Raw genomic sequence first — 15,799 nt, 5'->3', positions numbered from 1 at the left:
GCAAAGTGGTTCTGTCTGCCACAGACATAACAGAAAAATAAGTTGTTTTTTTTCCCCACACTCTTCAACACTGAATTTATTCAACAGTAAAAGGAGATTAAGACAGACACAGACAGACACACGGTTTCAGCAGTGATGCCCACTCAAACATCTTTCATACACTGCCTGGCCAAAAAAACAAGTCACCACCTGGATTTAACTAAGAAAATAAGTACGAGCCTCCTATTGGATAATTACTGCATGGGTGATTATCTTTCAACAAGTTATTTAACCCCAACTGATGCAATGAGTAGCTTCTCATTTCTGAAACAACCAAGACACATCCCGTGGTCGTGGAAAAGCTGTTAGTCTGTTTCAGAAGGGTCACATCATTGGCATGCATCAAGCAGAGAAAACATCTAAGGAGATTGTAGAAACTACTAAAATTGGGTTAAGAACTGTCCAACACATTATTAAAAACTGGAAGGATAGTGGAGAACCTTCATCTTCAAGGAAGAAATGTGGCCAGAAAAAAATCCTGATTCCCCTCTCAGGGCTATGTTTAATAGTGAAAGTAAGAGCATTTCTACAGTGTGAAGGGAACTCAAGGGATTGGGACTGAACAGCTGTGTAGCCTTAAGAAAACCACTAATCAGTGAGGCTAACTGGAAAAAAAAAAGGCTTCAATTTGCTAGGGAGCATAAAGATTGGACTCTGGAGCAATGGAAGAAGGTCATGTGGTCTGATGAGTCCAGATTTACCCTGTTCCAGAGTGATGGGGGCATCAGGGTAAGAAGAGAGACAGATGACGTAATGCACCCATCATGCCTAGTGTCTACTGTACAAGCCTGTGGGGGCAGTGCTATGATCTGGGGTTGCTGCAGTTGCTGAGGTCTAGGTTCAGCAACATTATGTGCCCAAAGAATGAGGTCAGCTGACTACCTGAATATACTGAATGACCAGGTTATTCCGTCAATGGATGTATTTCTTCCCTGATGTTCACGGGCATATTCCAAGATGACAATGCCAGGATTCATGGGGCTCAAATTGTGAAAGAGTGGTTCAGGGAGCATGAGACATCATTTCCACACATGGATTGACCACCACAGAGTCCAGACCTTAACCCCATTGAGAATCTTTGGGACGTGCTGGAAAAGGCTTTACGCAGTGGTCAGACTCTCCCATCATCAATACAAGATCTTGGTGAAAAATGAATGCAACACTGGATGGAAATAAATCTATCCCACGAGATAAATAAAGTATCTCTATCCATCTACCCATCTATCTCTCAATATGAATTCTAGTTCCCATTGGTCTGGTTCAGGCCTGTCTGTTCCAACTTACTCCAGGTCTATTATTTAGATTATAAGCAGACTACTGTTGTCTATGTAAACATGCTCTAACTACTGACTCGTCACATCTCATTCTGTTTACAGCAATCAGGATTTCATGGCGGGCTGCGCGCTCCAGCACAATGCACAACATCAGCTAGACTTATCGGGAATTAGACTGCTCTGCAATCTCCATTTCATGAGCACCCAGTCTATAAACACTATTGATTTTCACACTGTGAGTTTTGGCACTCGTATCTAGTGGTGGGCGTTCTGTCACAGCAATGACTGGTAATGCATAATAATTGCAGAGGTATTGGGAGATACTTTGAGAGATTTTGTCCGATCTCCGTGATATAGTGGCTGCTGGTGTGGACAGAAACTGAGGGGGAGCTCTGCTAAATAGTGAAACCGAGGACATGAGGTGGAGTGGCTTCAAGGACACTTCAGCTGCCAGAAAGCCTAAAAGACCGAGATGGAATGAATAATATAACATATCTTTTTTTAAATTGGATCAGTTTTTATGAAGGTGGTCCTGTCAATATTATGGCCAGCTGGAAGTGATATTTCTGTGATGCTATTATGTCTTTGAGAATAGCAAATGCATTTAAGTGCGGAATATGAAACTTTAAATCTGAGCTAGGAAGAGCAATTTAACTATAATCACTCAAATCCTCCATCCTGCCAAGAACAATGCCCCGTGCTTAAATACAGAGTAAACAACCACACTGTTGGACGTTCCTTAAATGACTGTACAGTAAACAATTCAGCTGCTGTGACCCAATACAGTCGTGAGTTGAGATAAGTTTTTCATTTGTGGTATTGTTCTTTGGTCTGAGGCAGCCTTGCCTGAGTCACCATAAATCATCACTCATATTGTGAAGTGTCGGGAGAGTACTGGGTCACAAGTGCCAAACAAACACTGCAAGATTTCATTCCCAATAAAAAACAAGCCCTGTAAAAGTTACTAGCAGGAGTCAAGTTTTACTGTAATCTGTTCCGATTCCAGTTAAATTTCTCTTCAGGAATAAATCACCAGAAACCCCTCTCTGTAATTTATCACATTCTCAGCCGTGTAAACACCTCGCAGTTGTTTGCTTGATAGATACTCACCAGGATACGTAGCAGTGATGTACCAGGTGGTGTGTTTTCAGGAAGGCTGATGTTGTAGAGCGGTCTGCTGAAGATGGGTCGGTTATCGTTCTCATTGATTAGTTCAATGTAGATGCGAGCAAAACCCACGTGTTCAGACATGGACTCATTGGCATAAAGCTGAGGAGAGGGGGAAATTGAAATTTGATAATGAGCTGACTTGGTCCAGACCTGGAGATCTTGGATTATACACAGGGTCGGCACCCTCTGTTTCTGTAAGCAACTCTGAGGTAAACTGACAAAATATCAATTCCACTGTTCAAACAAACTCTGCAGTGCTGAGAAAGTCACACAGCCCCGGTCTAACTGTGCCTCAAGACCGAACAAACAAAAACAAAAAAACAAGAAACATAATGAAGCTTGTTTTTTTTCCAGAGATCAGTCTTGGTCCAGAGCTCATTCAAGGGTCACAGAAGGACACTATCGCTGCTCTGTCTCCATCTACTGAGTTTGGTCATCGAAAGAAGATAGCCTGCTCTTTTTACACTTCAAAATATATTTGAGCTCCTATGTGAGCATCTACCTCTTTATAAATATTAATTACAACCCTTTGGAGAGTTTGCAATGTCCCTCTTTCTGAACACTGTGATTGCTCTTTCATGTATTCAAAATTTACTCTCTTATACCAACGTGAAAGGTACACGATGTAAAACTTCACAAAATAAGCCAAAGACTCACCGAAAAGCTGTAGCTGCGAATGTTTTCAAAGTCCAGCGGCAAGGCAACCCTCATCCTGATGTCAGCGCGTCCCTGCACCGCTGTGGGGGAGATGGTGAAGTACTCTGAATTGTTGCCTGTCAGAAACACCTGGAACATGCTGTTCACTCCCTGGAAGTTTAGGAGAGAGACGAGAATAGAAACATCTGCGTCAGTAATTATGTGACAGAAATTTAAACTGTGTAAAGATATACATTGAGTAAAAGTGAAGTCTGGAAGCCAGCCTGACTTCCACTATCCACAAAATGTTTGTGGCGTAAAGGTGGTCTGGAGTCGCTCCTTTGGGAACTCATGACGCTGCCACACAAATCGAATCATTTGGGCTGGCTTTGCGTGGTGATGGACGGAAGAGTAACAGTAACATAGTGGGTCATCTGAGCACCATGGAGTTAAATATGCTGTCCTTTCTGACTATCCAATAGCGTGCAGAGACATTTCTCTCTCTGTATCAGTTAACACACGCCCCGCCAGCCTTATATTCTGATAAACACTGGCTAGGTAAAACCCTAAACACACAGGATTTTGTTAATGGGTATTTATACACGTGTTGCCTGTGTTCAAATGTTCTCAATCCTCCTGGTTTTGACTGTGAGGCTTCACAAACAGCATCAGCTGGAAAGCCGGCTCTTTTCTCCCTTATCAGTCACAAGCAAGACTTGAAAGGATCAATGCTGGCTGAGCTCAAGTTCAATTCATTATAAACAACACTGGACATTTGTGAAGAAACAAACAAAAACGGGTTATAAGAAAGGTAACCTGATCAGCACATTCTGCAGGGTACATAGTGTGTAGGGTACACTACATACTGTATTTGAGGGAGTGTGGAAGGGACAGGCAAGAAAGAAAAACCATCAGATAATCGTCCACAATCACACATTCATCTCTTCTCCATCTTTGTCTAAAAAAATCTGTTTTCTATAAGTTACATTTGAGTGCGACATGGATTAAAACCCATGCACCCCCCCCCCCCCCCCCCCCCCGAGCTGTATACAGTACTGTAAGTCTGACTGGATGATTCCAGTGCCAGTGTACTTTAATCATCACATTGTGTGCTTTATGAGAAGGAAAGAGGGACTGATGCGATCCTTGATGACAACCATGACTATCTATCTCAACACAGATACACGTGTCTGGGTTTGGCTTCTAGCTCACTACAGTATACAATGTTAGATTATGTCAACATGGAGTCCTATTTAGAAATAATACGTGATGCATTGCTGGGTCGGCGCATATGACGAAGTTAGTATTGTTTGTTTATATGAATTTCTGAATAATAGGCACAGAATAAAATCATCTTTCTCTTACTTCTCTCTCTTTAAGTCAGCAAGTGCTAAGGCATCATAGGTAAATATAAACCAAGTCACAGTTTTGAAAATACCCGTGACTGTCTTGAGCTGAGAAAACATCTCTAGATCCCTCCTGTCTTGATATATAAAGCTGCAAGGGCGGCCAATCACGTAGCCACTGTGGCAGACAGAGGAAGACAAGTGGGGAGGGGGGGTCGATTGGCATTATGCTGCCAGTTGAAATAGCCCCCTTGTTTTTGTTTTCATCTCTGGGAGAACCATTGTGGCTGATGACTCCTATTTAAAAGACCATCCAATATGCAGGGATGTCACCTCAAACTGCCCATAAACGTAATTGCCCGTCCATTTGCTTCTGCCTTTAGAAGCCCCCAATAAAAGCATCCTGTCAGACGCAACTGCCACAAAGTTTAGTGACAAGTTCCAGGAGCCAAAGTTTTAAAGATGCTAGCCGAGCAGAAGAGGATATGAAAGCAGCGACAGACACAGAGAAAGAGAAAGAGAGGGGGAGAGAGAGAGAGGTAACTACCACTTGTGTCATAGTCTGAGAAATGAAACGTCTGCCTATAATCCCTCACACGCGGAGAAGGTGAGATTACAGCACAGGTGTAGTGGAGTGTGAATGAGTGTGTGTGTATCGGCAATAACATGCAGGTTTAACGGATCAAAACAGCAATAAAAAAAAAAACTGCAAGACAAAAAAACATCTCGTACGTTTTACTCCTTGGGATCTATGCACACGTGCCACTGAGGCAAGGCTGGTAGAGTGAAGGAAATGTCTACATGTGCACGTCTGCAACACACACACCGCTAAATTTAACCTTTTATTTTTAACATTTGTAAAATCGTTCTTGTTTTGAGCTCATCTTGATGTTATATAATCATGAATAAACACTGAGCTGTGGCTCCTAATGCATCATCTCTGTGTTACTGTCTCAGGTGAATCTGGTGAATTAAAACTGTGTCAAAACCATCTGCAGTGTGCAGTCTTAGCCCAGATCTGTTGATACATGCTGGTATGACACAGCGTGTGGGTGCCACGCCAGACTGAGATCTATTGTTGGTAGCGGTAAAAGATTGGGTGCTAACCTACAGAGAGACCTCTTATCACACACCAGGTGTCTGGGTCTTCACCCCACCTGCGTGAAACAACGTTCGCGGTACTCCCCTCAGAGCTGAGCTTGCCACTGCAACGCAGAACGAAGCAAACACACCACCCCTGGAATGGATAAACAGACTCGCTGCTAAATATTCCTGCTATCTATCCTTCAAGTTCTTCCCTTCTCCGCTGACTGCCTTGCCTCTCTGTTTCTTCCTGCATCACCAATTATTCAGACTTCTGGTTTTGCTCCATTGCAGGCTACTTTCTGTTCATCATTTTTCTTAGTCTCTCTTCTCCTCTCCCTCTCTCTTTGCTCTCCACCTTTTTCTCTATCCACTTGACTTGCAGTTATCTGTCAAATTCCACCCTGGCGGCTGCTGTGCCTGAATCAATCAGAGTTGACTAGCTTTCGGCTTATCTGCACCCTAGGTGATTGATTTTCCTCGTTATGTATAATTTGATGCTCTATCCCATCTCTTCCAGAGCAAATTAAATTGTAGTCGAGTCCAATGCGCTGGTGTGAGCGAGCAGAGGAAGAAAAAAAAGAGAGAGAGAGAGTGGGACAGAGAGAGTGGCAGAGCAAGTGTAAATGTTTGAGTTCTGTGTATGTTTGGCTGTCTGAGTGTGTGTGTGACTGCGTGTCACCACAGTAGGTTGATAGATACAGCTAATGGGAAGTGGCGGACACACTAAAGGGGCTGTTGTACATTGCCGCTGACAGTCCACACACACACACACGCACCCACACACGCACCCACACACACACACTAGCTGATGTTTTTTTACGGTTGTTGCATTTTATAAATAAGATATATATAAACCTGGAAATGAAAACACAAAATACACACACATGTTGCTGTCTCTGTAGTAAGTCCTAAATTGAATATAAATTGAATCAGGAGTGAAAAGTGTAAATGTAAAAAAAAAAAACAGTAATAACTTTATTTTGACTAACGGTTAATAATGTCCCAGTCAAGATTTTCTTCATTTCCTCACTTACCAACATATATTTCCTTCCAGACTAAATATTCACCCAATATTCAACACAGCACTCCCTTACAGACACACAGCACATAACCTTTTATGCTGTTCGATGTTCTGTACCAATAGTTTTGGTCGTTTGTCTCCAAAAAAGATTTTCTTCATTTCCTGACTGATGATCTTAAATTCTAAATATTTTAACTATCTTACACTTTAATTTATTTGCCTAAACGCTGACTAAATATGCACATGACACCTTAACTTTCATGGCACAATCCATTAGAGTTAATACATACTGTATCATACTGTTGTAGTTGTGGGAACTGGAGAAAACAATCAGTTGAGCTTTGACTGAAGAGGAGACATTAGTGACAATCATTGTGACCTGCTGTCTAGTTTTTTCTCTTACTGGACATTTGGGAATCCATGGGTTTTGCCAGCGTCCGAGTTCCTTGCTTACTTTCTGCACACATTCACATACACTCCATTTTGATTTCATTATGGGGCATGCTTCAAACATAATCCTTCAACCAATCAGAGCCATTTTACGGTAAACAAATCAAACTAAACGCCGCTCAGATGACGTGTATGACTTTACTCAAACTATCTGACTGGTCCAGCAGATCTTTGCTGCAACATAATCAGATCCCAACGGAGCGACTCCAGACAAGCTATGAAGTTTGTCTGTTCCAGGCTAGTGAAATGCTGCATAAGACGGGCTTGTTGTAAATAAAAACAGAGCTACAACATGAGCAGGCTGAGGTGAACAGGACTGCAGAGGGCAGGGAATAAAGTATTGAATTTTTAATGCATTTACTTATGCAACATTGATAAATATTGTGCAAGTGATTAGGACTCACCTCATCCTTGTCTTCAGCCTGGATGAAGAGGGGCAGGGCAAAGCCCACCTGGGCAAGTTCAGTAATACGCACTCGATACTCAGAACTGTTGAACTTTGGGGCGTTGTCATTCTTGTCAATTAACAAGATGGTGAAGGTAGTCGTCACCGTTGCATTTGAAGGACTGCGATCCTCTTTCAGCTCGGTGGCCTTACAGGAAAAAACAGAAGGAAGCTGGTGAGACAGAGCCAGAGACTGGTGGTAGGGAGCAAGAGAGAGAGCAGGAGAGAGAGAGAGATGAGATGCATTTGATTGGACTGAAAATGTCATTCTGGATGGCAGCGGTCAGCACACAATCTCGCTAGGTATTTACAGCTGTTCATTTATTGGATCAAAAGGTGGACAGGCGGCCTCAAAGCAATCATAGAAATAGGCTCAAAGTGAGGCCAAGAGAGGGCCAGGACATGTACATCCACACATACACACATAAACACACAATGAGATTTAGGAGAAAGGAGTCCCATTGAAAAGACACAATTACACACTCTGCCTCTGTTTCTGGCTGCCCGAGTTTTGAAGATATGAGGCCCCTGAAATGAAAAGTAGGCGAGAAAGATAGGAACGGGCGGCCGTTTATTGATGGAGTAGTGTCACAAGCAATAGGAGAGGAGGCAGGGACAACACGCTGGCCTCTGGGTAATCAAGGTAGTTTAGCCTCGCTCGTCCCAACGCCACTGAATCATTTGACCTCCACCTCCACACGCTCAGCGCTATCTAAGCTGCCTGAAGTTGAGAAATTAGTTGTATTACTATGGCACACCACAATCAATAGCAGCACAAGCTAAGAAAGCACAAGCAGAGGGAAAAGGAGAACATTTAGAGGGAAAAAAATCCATATCTTATAAATACATTTTTTGGGCGACGTTTTTTTTTTCTTTTTCAGCACTTTTACTCTTTCTGTTTTTCTTGTTTGTATTATTGATTTCAATTAAAAAGACAGACTGAGGCTGGAATATATTAGCTAAGTTGCTTTTGTATTAAACCTTAGAGTCAGTTGTATCTCAATGGTCTCTCATATAAACATGTCACTGCTCTTTATTAACAGTAATTGCAGCTAAGCAAGTAAATACCCAAGTGCTAGTGAGGCCATTAGGTGCGCTTAAAGGCCATTTATTGCGCATTAAGTGTGCTGATAATTTGACTTGATAATACATCAAAATTAAGAATTTAAAAGTATAGTTGCACTGTAAAAAGTATAACGACAGAAACTGTGGAGGAATGGATGATGAGGGAAGGTTGTGAGTAGAGAGGTGGTGGTGGGTGAGAGGGCAAGACTGACATGCTAGAAAGTCAAGTGAGACAGACTTTGTGCTCAGCAGAAGGACAAGAGAGAGGAACAATGAGGCCTAAGCATGAAGGAGGACTGTACTATTCTTTTATCTTGTTCTCCTCAGCTCCCTCCGTCCTCCGGGCTGCTGACTGTTCACTGAACACTAGCCACTGAAAGGGAATGTAATTATAGAGTCACAAACATGAATACCTTCACTAATGAGGCCAATGAGGTACAATAGGTACTTGAATTTGTCTGGGTCACACTTGCGCCGAGGTATATTGACACAGACACATGTGCTGCTGCAGGAGCTTTTATTTACCGAGTGTTTAGTGGCATATTGACTTCGGTATCCGTCCTAATTACAGCGTATCTACATCAAAGACTGTCACAATATGTGCAGCACGAGCCAGGATGAAGTAGTGCATTTAGCAGGTCCTTTGAGACTACATCAACCTCAGACACTGCATTGATTTAATACACTATCATATCAAAGCTCTCTGTTGATCCGCCACTGAGACAGACTTTCGATCTTTTCTCCAGGCTGTGAAAGCCCCCACCCACCCCACAACTGTCTCCCATTCAACAACTCACCTTGACAGTGAGAGTGAATCCTGCTGAGTAGAGCGGGTTTTCTCTGTCCACCTGGCCATTCACTGTCAGGGACCCACTGATGTAGTCCAGGGCAAAAACGCTGTTAGTGTTTCCTGGATGGACGGATGGAGAGAGAGTTAGAGAAGAGAAAAGAAAAGTCAGAGGGACAAACGAAACTGGGGTTGTGGATAATTCAGCGAGGAGCCTCTGGAAGCAAAGCTGGTGGATGAGGAGTGTGCACGTCTCTATTTCATGCAATATGGATACGGCTTTTGCTGTGCTGTCTTTTATCCCGCTGCCTGCCTTAGGCTGACGACCACCTCCAACCTGTCCACAAGCTCCTGCATCCCCTTGTCTCTGTCACTCTCTGCCCTCCTTCCATTGCTTTTATTTGTCAACTCCACCTCTCTTCAAGGCTGCACTTGGTTCAGCTGTCATTTATATAATGCCACATATATGTAGATTTATATAGAGTGTGGTGTAACACAGTACACAAGTATTCATGCGAGACTGATTGATCCCAGTTTTAGCACACTGTACATTTCTTCACTTGACACGGGTTGCTGAATTGCATTAACTTTGTTGTAGTGTGTGCACTTCTTAAGAGGGAGCATTTCAAATTATGAACGCTGCACTGTTCTCATTAATAAGTTCAAGTAGCCCTGTGTTCTCTATTCACTTCAATTAAACAAGTTAAAGTATTAGATGGAAGCCCACTCGAGTCCTCTCTCTTATTTTCTTATTCCCTCTGTTCCTTTTCAAATTAGCGCCTTCCTTCTTAACGTTCTCACCTCACTCTCACTCTCCTTTGACTCGTCCCATCTCTCTCAGGCGTCTTGGTGGCTGTTGCCTGCTAATTACCCCCAGCAGATGGAGACAACAAACAGAAATACACCCAATGGCCCTCACCTCCTTACGGTTAATGCCACTCTCTGCACTGCCATGTGTCTTCTGTCCTCCCTCTGTAAAGCCCCACGAATCATTTCTCATTCAAAACGCTGAATGCCTTAGGTACATTGGGATTCTTGGCACATGTGTCTTACGAGACCTGACAAGGCCACTGTGCAATCTTTGAGCAGTGGCAGTTCATACATGTGAATGTTATCGGAGCAATCGCTTCATCTGAAAGCAAACAATGGCTAGAGAGGACTGAGCGAGAGGGGTCTGATAGTCAAGTAGACCTGGGACTAATTCACTTATGTCTTGTTAATACAGATCGCTCTTAACTGCTGACAGCACGGCAACTCCTCTGTGCTGCTGCATAGTGTTCAGGATAATCTCAGGGTTAAAAATAGATTTTAACATATGGGAGCGTTACAAGAAAAAGACAGAAAAAAAGCTATAATATAACAACACAATGATCAGCCACAACATTAAAACCACTGTCAGGAGAAGTGAATAAAATTGACCATCTTGTGACAATTCAATGTTCTGCTGGGAAACTTTTGGACCTGGCATTCGTGTGGATCTTACTTAGACATGTAGCACCCTGATACAGGCACGCACACACACAAAAAAAAAACAAATAAAACATGAAGAACAGCACAAGGTGTTGACCTGGCCTCCAAACTGATCAAGTATCTGTGGGATGATCCACAGAGGCCCCATAGGATCCATAGGGCCCAAAGCCCTCAACCAATAGGACCCAAAGGCCCCCACTAACAACATCCTGTTACCAGACACCACAGGACATCCTCAGAAGGCCCATGTCCATTCTCTGATGAGTCAGTTTTGGAGGCACAAGGAAGACCTACACAATATTAGGATATTATTCAGGCATAATGTTATGCCTGATCGGTGTATAATACATTTAACCCTTTGGGCTTTGGTTTTTTTCTTGTCAGTTACAGATTATTTGACATATGTTCCATACATGTCAATGACAAGCAGATACATTAGCATTTAGCAACTTAGCATACACTCAATAAAGGATATGTTCAGTAAAAATAAAACTAAAATGAAATTCCCTAATTCCCTTGCTTTGACCTCTCAGTTTGTAGTAGTTGACCAAAATATTACTGAGACGGTACAAAAACATGAAAATTAAGTACATTGCCTTTTGACATATTCATCTGTCAAAAGGCATTTCATTCGTTTTCGTTTTATTCATAGCACGGGTCAATAAAGACTGACTTGCCTAATATTCAATTTCTAATACAAAGTTTAAGTTTTTATCTCTGGAATGGAGCATGTAGTGAACGTGACAAAATCAAAAAGTTTAAAAACAAACAAATGCAATATTCATCCAAAGAAGCATGTTCTCTGAATCCCTGTGAGTATTTTCACAATACTTTTTCAGGGCACATTATGAACCTCAAGCTGCACTTTGAGGGACTTAGAGTCACTCTCTTTCAGATAGTATATAGAAATAACTGAGGTCTAGACTTCAGAGAAACACGTTCAAATGGTAAGTCTACAGTGCACAACGGCTAGAGGTCAACAGATTAACCCAAGCTTGTGTTCTCCACTCCCCACTCGCTGCTCTATTATTGTCCTGAGCGCAGCCTGGAATGGAGAGGAGGAAGGCTACAGAACAAAGAGCATACAAAGGGGGCGTACAGGAGAAGAGGAAAGGTAGTAAAGACCGCAGAGCCCTCGGGTAATTAGCCTGGACTGAGGCCAAAAGGTGGAAGGAAGGACGCAGAAGGGACAAAAACGAGCCCCGATTATATTCAGCTTACGTAATCTATTTAATTGTGGGACTGGAGAAATGTCCGCTTGGCATAATTTCTACAGTCATCTCATTAACTGTCAAAAATCCATATCGCTTCAAACTTAAGGTGGTTAGCACTGATGCCTCACAGCAAGAAGGTTCTCTCCGGGTTCTCTCCAGATTCTCCGGCTTCCTCCCACCATCTAAAGACATGCTTGTTAGGTTAACAATGTATGTGAGTGTGAATGATTGTCTGTCTCTCTGTGTTAGCCCTGCGATAGACTGGAGACCTGTCCAGGGTGTACCCCGCCTCTTGCTCAATGACAGCAAGGATTGGATAAAAATGTCTACTTCATTAAGCTGGACAACCTTTTTTTCCTGCAGTAATACCAATAAATACTTTAAAAGTAAAAACGTGTTGTAGATAAGGATAGGTCTCCTTAGGTAGAGTTTGACTTCATGATGATTTTCTAGCTCTATAACATCACACTACTTCCTCCTTTGCAGCTAATGGACATGAGTTTAATTCCTATTATCGTTAACCAGATTTGTGAATTCAATGCGAACATAGTGTAAATTATTATTGGCCATTTGTTGAAATGACTGATGGTCTCATTTATCTTTGGACCACAGTCTTAAAATGTGAAGCTGAAAATGAACTCCCAGAAGCGGGAAGACAATAAAATACAGGATCAATAACAGTGAATCTTCTCTTGCAAAAAAGATGACCCTATGTAATCAATGCAATAATCCCATACAGAAGCTGCTCAGGAAAACGTGGGTGCATCGCTGTGTTGCTGTAAGAGAAAAATGAAAATGGAAAAAATAAAAAGCCTGTCAATGCATCATGCACCAGTGAAAATAAGATGATACAACTTTTCATTCTTTTTATTTTTTGCCTGATGGCAGGAGCAGGCATGAAGTTGATGTTCATAACGATGACAGTGGGGGGTAACGTGCATCAGGGACTCAGATACACTCAGTGTGGGCCTCACGCCTGTAAATTGCTTTATCAGCTCCAGTAGTCTGACTAGAACGGCAATCTACTCCAACAGCCGCCCCTTACCCGGACGACTGGGCGCTCACCTGGCCATATAGCGACTGGTGTGCATACGCAAACACGCACACGCTTGCAAAAGCACGCAAGTGGTGCCCTGTAATGGACAAGAGCACGATGACGGCAGACTGCTGCTTCCACTTTCTGTATGCAGCCGGTAAAGAGGCTTTGACTCACTGGTTCAGGTTCCTCTGTACAGTCTTCCACCTCAGCTCCACTGTGTCAAACTTGACCGGAGAGACACAGTGAAATTACACAGATCGACTCACAGGTCCCACAGAGAGAGAAAATATAATCATATTCTAATTGCTGATAAAAAGTGTTCTCCAGCGATCCTCCAGGACACTGTGATTAGACCCCCAGGAGGTGGAAACTGCTGCACACACACACATGAGCACACACAGTAATTCTGCAGAAATAACTGCAACCTTTCTATTTGCATGTAATATTAATATTTAGTGGCGGTATTCGTGTGCTTCATGCGTGTCTCAATGTGTAGGTATTTCAGTCTATGTGGAAAGAGTGCAAGAATGTGTCTGTGTGAGTCAAAGTGCATGTGGGGCTAACTGGCAGAGGTTGATTCTATGATGTGAGACTCCAGGGGATTAGCCATGCTCTCACATTACCAACAGTACTGGACTGGAAAATGAGAAACCGTGCCATGATTTTGTCTAGACTCAAATACTCTCACACACGCATCTAAAACAAATGCCCACAAGCAAGCACACACACTCACACAAACTGTTATACCTGCAAATTCAGCATATGCACAATAACACAAATGGCTAGTGCAACAACTATAAGATCAAAGTAATACAACTAATTATTATCAATATTTGAATTCTTGTGTCGTGCATCGTGGGTGCAATTTCGGAGATGGAGAAGCAGATGGGTGCAACTGAGTGTTTCGAGTCGAAAAGGTGGAAAACTTACATGTGCAGTTATTATGTGGGGACTGTCCAAGAGAAGAGAAGAAATAAAGCAGTCTATCTGATGAGTTCAATCGAGTGTGTGACAAGTGGATGACAATGACTTCCTCTGCGCAATGAGCTTTTGAGGACAGCCGAAACATGAGTTCTCCAAGTGTAATCGCCATGACTAAGCTAGTGACAACTGTTTTCTCTAGTTTGTGACAACACCATGGGGGCGCTGGAACATTCTAGTAATGTGATATGGCATGCAGCCAGTGCTCAGCATCTCGGGGCTAAGATTTTGTGTACTTTGCGAAATGTACACAAATTAGTGTCACTTTTAAGGATTACGCCCACAGGCGAATCATGTTAATGATGCGGCTTTAGTTATTGTCTTCAAACTGCACTTACTTCAAAATGAGCAGCCTCTCACCTACACTGACATGCTTGTTCACGTGCTCATCACTGACACACACACACACACACACACACACACACACACACATGCCCCTCGGAGTGTGGCAGCTACCAGTGTTTCTGTATGTGTTTTTGTGTGTATGATGCAGAGTGATAATGGCCCTGTGGGTGTCTTGCCATTGGCAGACAAGCTGCATTTCATGAATACTCAATGAACTAGTTTCATCTAAAGTTTTTTTGTCAAAAGGGAAAAAAAAAAAAAAAGGTTCAAGGACAGATATTGTAAGACAAAGTGTGGCGGATGAAAGCAACTCCCTTTTGTGCACGGAGATCACTCTGGTAGAGATAGCTGGTGAGATTCATGGCTACCGAGAAGCTGCTGCATCATGAGGAGTTCCTGTTGATCAAGGGGAAAATAAGGGGGGGGACACTGTATATTTTTAAAAAATGGGGATAATGGTGGAAATTATCAGGCAGCTTCTGCAGAGAAATTTATGACGTCCTGTTGAGTTCAGCACATGAACAATGCCACAGAGGCTCGAGTAATAAATGCAAGGAGGGAGCTAGAAAGAGCAGTACAAACCTCGGATCCTCTTTCACCTGAACACAGCTGACCAGTCCCAACGCAGAGTAGGAGTGAATGTCAGCTCGTCTGTTTTGTAGAGTTACGGATAATTTAACGGTGGAAATGTGTTATCTGACCGGCATATATAAATCCTGTATCGTTACATTCTTTGTTAAAATAAATCCAGATTTCAGAGTGCTTCCTCTGTTGTCTTTGCCAATGACCTAACATTAACCTTAAACATGATTTCAACCTGAACACAGACACATATATCCATACACAACGTTCAGCTCTCATGAAGAAGACTTTCTGACTGATTACTCACTTTGGTCTTTCAGCACAAAATGTCACATTCTCTTTTCAACTGAGCATCGATTTAGTACTGTAGTGCCATCTCTAGTGTCAGCATTTGTGTGAGGATTTTTATCAGTGGACCGATCCACCCTCTTATCTGATTTTTTGCAGTTACAAAAGCAGTTTCTACACACTCTGGACAAAACAACTAGCTGGCTAGACAGCAGAGGAGGAAATTAGGTTTGACATCTGGAAATGTACTTGTTCAGAACCGGCTAAGGATAACTTTTCTTAAAGCCAGCAGTATCCCCCTTTATCCCATTTCATAGCTGTGTGAGAGAGAGAGGGAGAGAGCCTCTAACTCTGACATGAAGCTCAAATAAATGTTAGAAATGTTACTAAAATCCAGCAAAATGAAAACGAAGATCGAAGGATCAACATTTTGTTTTTCTTTTCATTACTGTTTGCTTTCTTTCTGACACTTTGTCTGACTTTGATTTCATGTAAAATATTTAATCAGACCCAGCAGTGTTGAGTGACAAACGAACTAAGTGCAGGAATACGACTTTATGG

The 15,799-nt window shown here is 42.5% G+C and overlaps 1 protein-coding gene across 1 annotated transcript in view; it reads right to left on the bottom strand.

The window, feature by feature from the left end:
• Positions 1-15,799, bottom strand: part of cdh23 (cadherin-related 23) — a gene marked incomplete at its 5' end in the record, with an annotated part of 145,779 nt that overhangs the window by 62,306 nt on the left and 67,674 nt on the right. The window contains 4 exons of the mRNA XM_084561196.1: positions 2,424-2,582; positions 3,141-3,290; positions 7,427-7,615; positions 9,330-9,442. Of these exons, the coding sequence (XP_084417322.1) occupies positions 2,424-2,582; positions 3,141-3,290; positions 7,427-7,615; positions 9,330-9,442 (611 nt within the window). The remainder of the gene's footprint in view (positions 1-2,423; positions 2,583-3,140; positions 3,291-7,426; positions 7,616-9,329; positions 9,443-15,799) is intronic.

Source organism: Chelon labrosus (genome assembly GCF_963514085.1).
Source record: "Chelon labrosus genome assembly, chromosome: 15".
NCBI classification, from domain to species: Eukaryota; Metazoa; Chordata; class Actinopteri; order Mugiliformes; family Mugilidae; genus Chelon; species Chelon labrosus.
The sequence above is the reverse complement of the archived record's forward strand: the minus strand, read 5'-3'. Positions and strand labels throughout refer to the sequence as shown.